The sequence below is a fragment of the Neoarius graeffei genome, chromosome 2 (genome assembly GCF_027579695.1).
Source record: "Neoarius graeffei isolate fNeoGra1 chromosome 2, fNeoGra1.pri, whole genome shotgun sequence".
NCBI classification, from domain to species: domain Eukaryota; kingdom Metazoa; phylum Chordata; class Actinopteri; order Siluriformes; family Ariidae; genus Neoarius; species Neoarius graeffei.
Window position 1 is genome coordinate 2,924,460 of NC_083570.1, and position 4,136 is coordinate 2,928,595.

The window sequence follows — 4,136 nt, forward strand, 5'->3', positions numbered from 1 at the left end:
AATACAGTGTAAAAAAAACACAAAAATCACGGGTTACATTGTACAAGAGAAAATTGTGTTCCTTGTTTTTTGACAAATTTGAAAATATTATGTGAATAATTATGTTAATTGTGATTTTAACAAGTTGAATAAATTATTCCAGAACAAACTTTTATGTTTTGTATGTTAACAAATATAATGATATAAACACGTATTAACCATCAGGACATCACCATTAAAATATTTGACTCAATGTGAATAAAGATTAATTCTTGAAGAACCTGACTGAAATATTTTCCCAGATAAAACAGTCCACAGTGCTTTCCTAAACCACCTGTAGAAAAAAGCGTACACGATCGGGTTACAGGTCGAATTTGAATATCCAGTCCAAATCAGCATATCGAACAATCCAGGAGGAAGCATATAACCAGTAAAAGGATTAATAACATTGCAGATAAAAAATGGGGTCCAAAGTGAGAGAAACACGCCCATAATCACCGCCAGAGTTTTTGTGGCCTTTTTCTCCTCTTTGCTTATCATCGATTGCACTTTCTTTGTTGAGTCCTGAATGGATTTGGCTTGTTTTTGTGCAACACGGAATATTTTTGTATAAATGCTAAGCATGATGATACCTGGGAAATAAAAAGAGAGCAAAGATGAAACCGTGCTGGAGGCGGCACTTTGGAACAAAATACAAGCACCTTCACAGGCAACGTTTTCGTAATAAAAGTCTTCCATGCCCAGGATGTTGAGACCAAGAAATATTATTCCAAATCCGACTGCGAATGAAACGCTCCAGCAAATGGAAATCATAACCAATGTGACAAAAGGTGTAATTATGGTCTGATACAACAATGGATGACACACAGCATAATATCGATCAACAGATATGAAACACAGGTTTATAATGGATGCGGTGCACAATGTGATACCAACACTGTTGTGAATTTTACAGAAGAGATTCCCCAAATACCAGCAAGACTCGACAGATCGAATCATGCTCGGAGGCATTAAAAATCCTCCTAACAACAAATCCGTTACAGCCAAAGACAGGATGAGATAATTCGTCGGCATGTGGAGCTGTTTAAAATGAACAATGCTCAGGATGACAAAAAAGTTTCCGAATACCGTCAGAACCACCACCAAGCTGAAAAAGACATAGAGCGGCACTCTGAGGAGGAGCGGGTAAGCAACTTTTGGGCAGGAGCTGTTGGAAAATTCATAGCAAAGTGGAATGATGTCCAACATCAGAATTTGGCTCGAGTTCATGTCAAAATCCATCTGCTGAGATGTTTTGTTTCCTGCAAATAAATAACGAACAAGACTTTGAACACAATAAAGGTACAATTTTCATCTATAACAACATTCAGAACACAGTCATCATATCTGTATCTGTAACTCACCATCAATCCCCCCTCACATGGACTGGCCAGTCACTATGTCCTGCTTATAACCTTTATAAAAACCCTCACACACCACTCTTTTTACAAACACATGTTTTCGTCCCAATGGCCAGTGAAAACCCAGCCCAGCCCAGTATTCCCAGTCTAATTAGCTGTCATGGCTCATAATGTCCTCATTATTTACTCTCCATGGATTAAAACAAAAAGTTAGTAAATCAGGCCGATATGATGAGCTGGAATTGCTTGTTGCCTCAGGAGGTACATATTTATTGTTTGGTAGCATATTTTCAAGGTCAAGACTTTTTTTATTGTCATTTCAACCATATACAGTTGGTACTTTACACCATTAAAATGAAACAACATTTCTCCAGGACCATGGTGCTCCATTAAATATCACAGGACTACAAATGCAAAAAAGACAACTAGCACAAACAGACAGTCCAGTGCCAACCAGTACCCATCTCATCTCATTTCATTATCTCTAGCCACTTTATCCTGTTCTACAGGGTCGCAGGCAAGCTGGAGCCTATCCCAGCTGACTACGGGCGAAAGGCGGGGTACACCCTGGACAAGTCGCCAGGTCATAACAGGGCTGACACATAGACACAGACAACCATTCACACTTACATTCACACCTACAGTCAATTTAGAGTCACCAGTTAACCTAACCTGCATGTCTTTGGACTGTGGGGGAAACCGGAGCACCCAGAGGAAACCCACACGGACATAGGGAGAACATGCAAACTCCGCACAGAAAGGCCCTCGCCGGCCACGGGGCTCGAACCTGGACCTTCTTGCTATGAGGCGACAGCGCTAACCACTACACCACCGTGCCGCCCCCAACCAGTACCCGTCACCGATAATCAGCGGAAAGTTAAGTGTGTGTGAAAAGTGATAGTGTATTATTGTTCAATGTGCAAAGTCTGCAGTGGGAGTGGTGTGTTCAACAGTCCCTGTGCATCAGTCCAGTCCCTCAGAGTTGAGGAATCTGATGGCTTGTGGAAAGAAACTTAGAGAGTCTGGCTGTGAAGGCCCAAATTCTTCAGTACCTGTTTCCAGATGGCAGGAGGGTGAAAAGATTGTGTGAATGGTGTGGGGGGGGGGGGTCAGCCACAATCCTGGTGTTCTCAGTAGTCCCTCTGTAGAATATATTGAGGATGGGGGATGGGAGATGGGTTTTCCTCAGCCTGTGTAGGAAGTAGAGATGTGACTGGGCTTCCTTTGCTATGGAGCTGGTGTTGAGAGACCAAGTGAGGTTTTCTACCAGATTAACACCGAAGAATTTGGTGCACTTGACATTCTCCATGACTGAGCCATCAATGTACAGCAGAGAGTGGTCACGCCGTGTTTTTCTGAAGTCAACAACCATCTCTTTTGTTTTGTCCATGTTCTGAGATAGATTGTTGACTCTACACCAGTCGAGTAACCATTGCACCTCCTCTCTTTATTCTGACTCATTGTTCAGTCAGCTGAGTGAAGAGCAGTGGACTGAGCACCCAGCCCTGGTGTGTGTGTGTGTGGTGGGGGGGGGATCAGTATGGTAGTGCTGGGAATTCTGCTCCCAATCTGGACTGACTGAGGTCTCTCAGTCAGGAAGTCCAGGATCCAGTTGCAGAGGGACGTGTTCAGTTCCAATAGGCTCAGCTTTCCAATTAGCTGCTGAAGGATAATTGTGTTGAATGTTGAACTGAAGCTTATGAAGAGCATTTGAACGTATGTGTCCTTCTTGTCCAGGTGGCTAAAGGCCAGATGAAGGGTGGTAGCTATGGGGTCATCTGTTGAGGGTGGTTACAGCAATACACAAACTGCAGGGGGTCTAGTGAGGGAGGCAGCAGGGTCTTTATGTGCATCATGATAAGCCTCTCGAAACACTTCATAATGATGGGTGTGAGTGCAACGGGATGGGAGTTATTGAGGCAGGACACTGAAGACTTCTTTGGCGTGGAGATGATGGTAGTGCTCTTGAAGCACTTTGGAATGAATGCAATGTCAGTTGAAGATGTCAGTGAGAACATCTGCCAGCTGGTCTGCGCATCCTCCGAGCACTTTAATGGGATGTTGTCTGGTCCAGCAGCCATCCATGGGGTGACTCTGCGTAGTTTTCTCCTCACATCACCCGTGGTAAGACACAGCAGCTAGTCATTTGGGAGGAGGGATGGGCTTCCTCACTGCCATGCTGTTCTGCACCTCAACCCATGCATAGAAGCTGCTCAATGCATCATTGTCACAGGCAGGTGGTGTTGTCCTGTAGTTTGTGATAGCCTGGATGCCCTGCCATGCGTGCTGTGTCACTGCTGTCCTTTAAGTAGCTGTAAATTCTCTGGGTGTGTGCATGCTTTGCTGCTCTGATGGGCTGAGACAGTTTGGCCCTCACTACTTTTAGGGCCACCCTGTCACCTGCTCTGAAGGCAGCATCTCAGGTCCTCAGTAGTGCACGCACCTCTGCAATAATCTTTTGTTGCTCCATCACAGCCAAAAAGCAATAGGAGTAGACTAGGCCCAAAAGCAGACTCATGTGCACCAGGAAAGAATGAGGTAGGTCTTAATCTGAAAAATGGAGGAGTGGAGGGGAGAAGGAGCCAATGGGAGAAATACAGGAAAGGGTAATGGAGGGGGGATGGACATTAGAGATCAGCTGTCAAACAAGTGCAAAAAAGGAAAAAGCAGGATAGAGTCCAGAAATGCAGCCCAACAATGGGAAAAGAGCTCTCAATTCAAAAAGCAAAGTAAAAAATTTCAAAGAGCTTCCCCATC

At 44.2% G+C, this 4,136-nt stretch overlaps 1 protein-coding gene across 1 annotated transcript; it reads right to left on the reverse strand.

Annotated features, from left to right (window-relative positions):
- Positions 1-228: 228 nt before the first annotated feature.
- On the reverse strand, positions 229-1,260 carry LOC132871582 (trace amine-associated receptor 1-like). Its single transcript, XM_060905858.1, has one exon. The coding sequence runs from the start codon at positions 1,258-1,260 to the stop codon at positions 229-231; it is 1,032 nt and encodes a 343-aa protein (XP_060761841.1).
- Positions 1,261-4,136: the final 2,876 nt, after the last annotated feature.

Excerpts from the sequence above, each read along its gene's own strand:
- LOC132871582 (XM_060905858.1), bottom strand. The coding sequence starts at position 1,260 with ATGGATTTTGACATGAACTCGAGCCAAATTCTGATGTTGGACATCATT.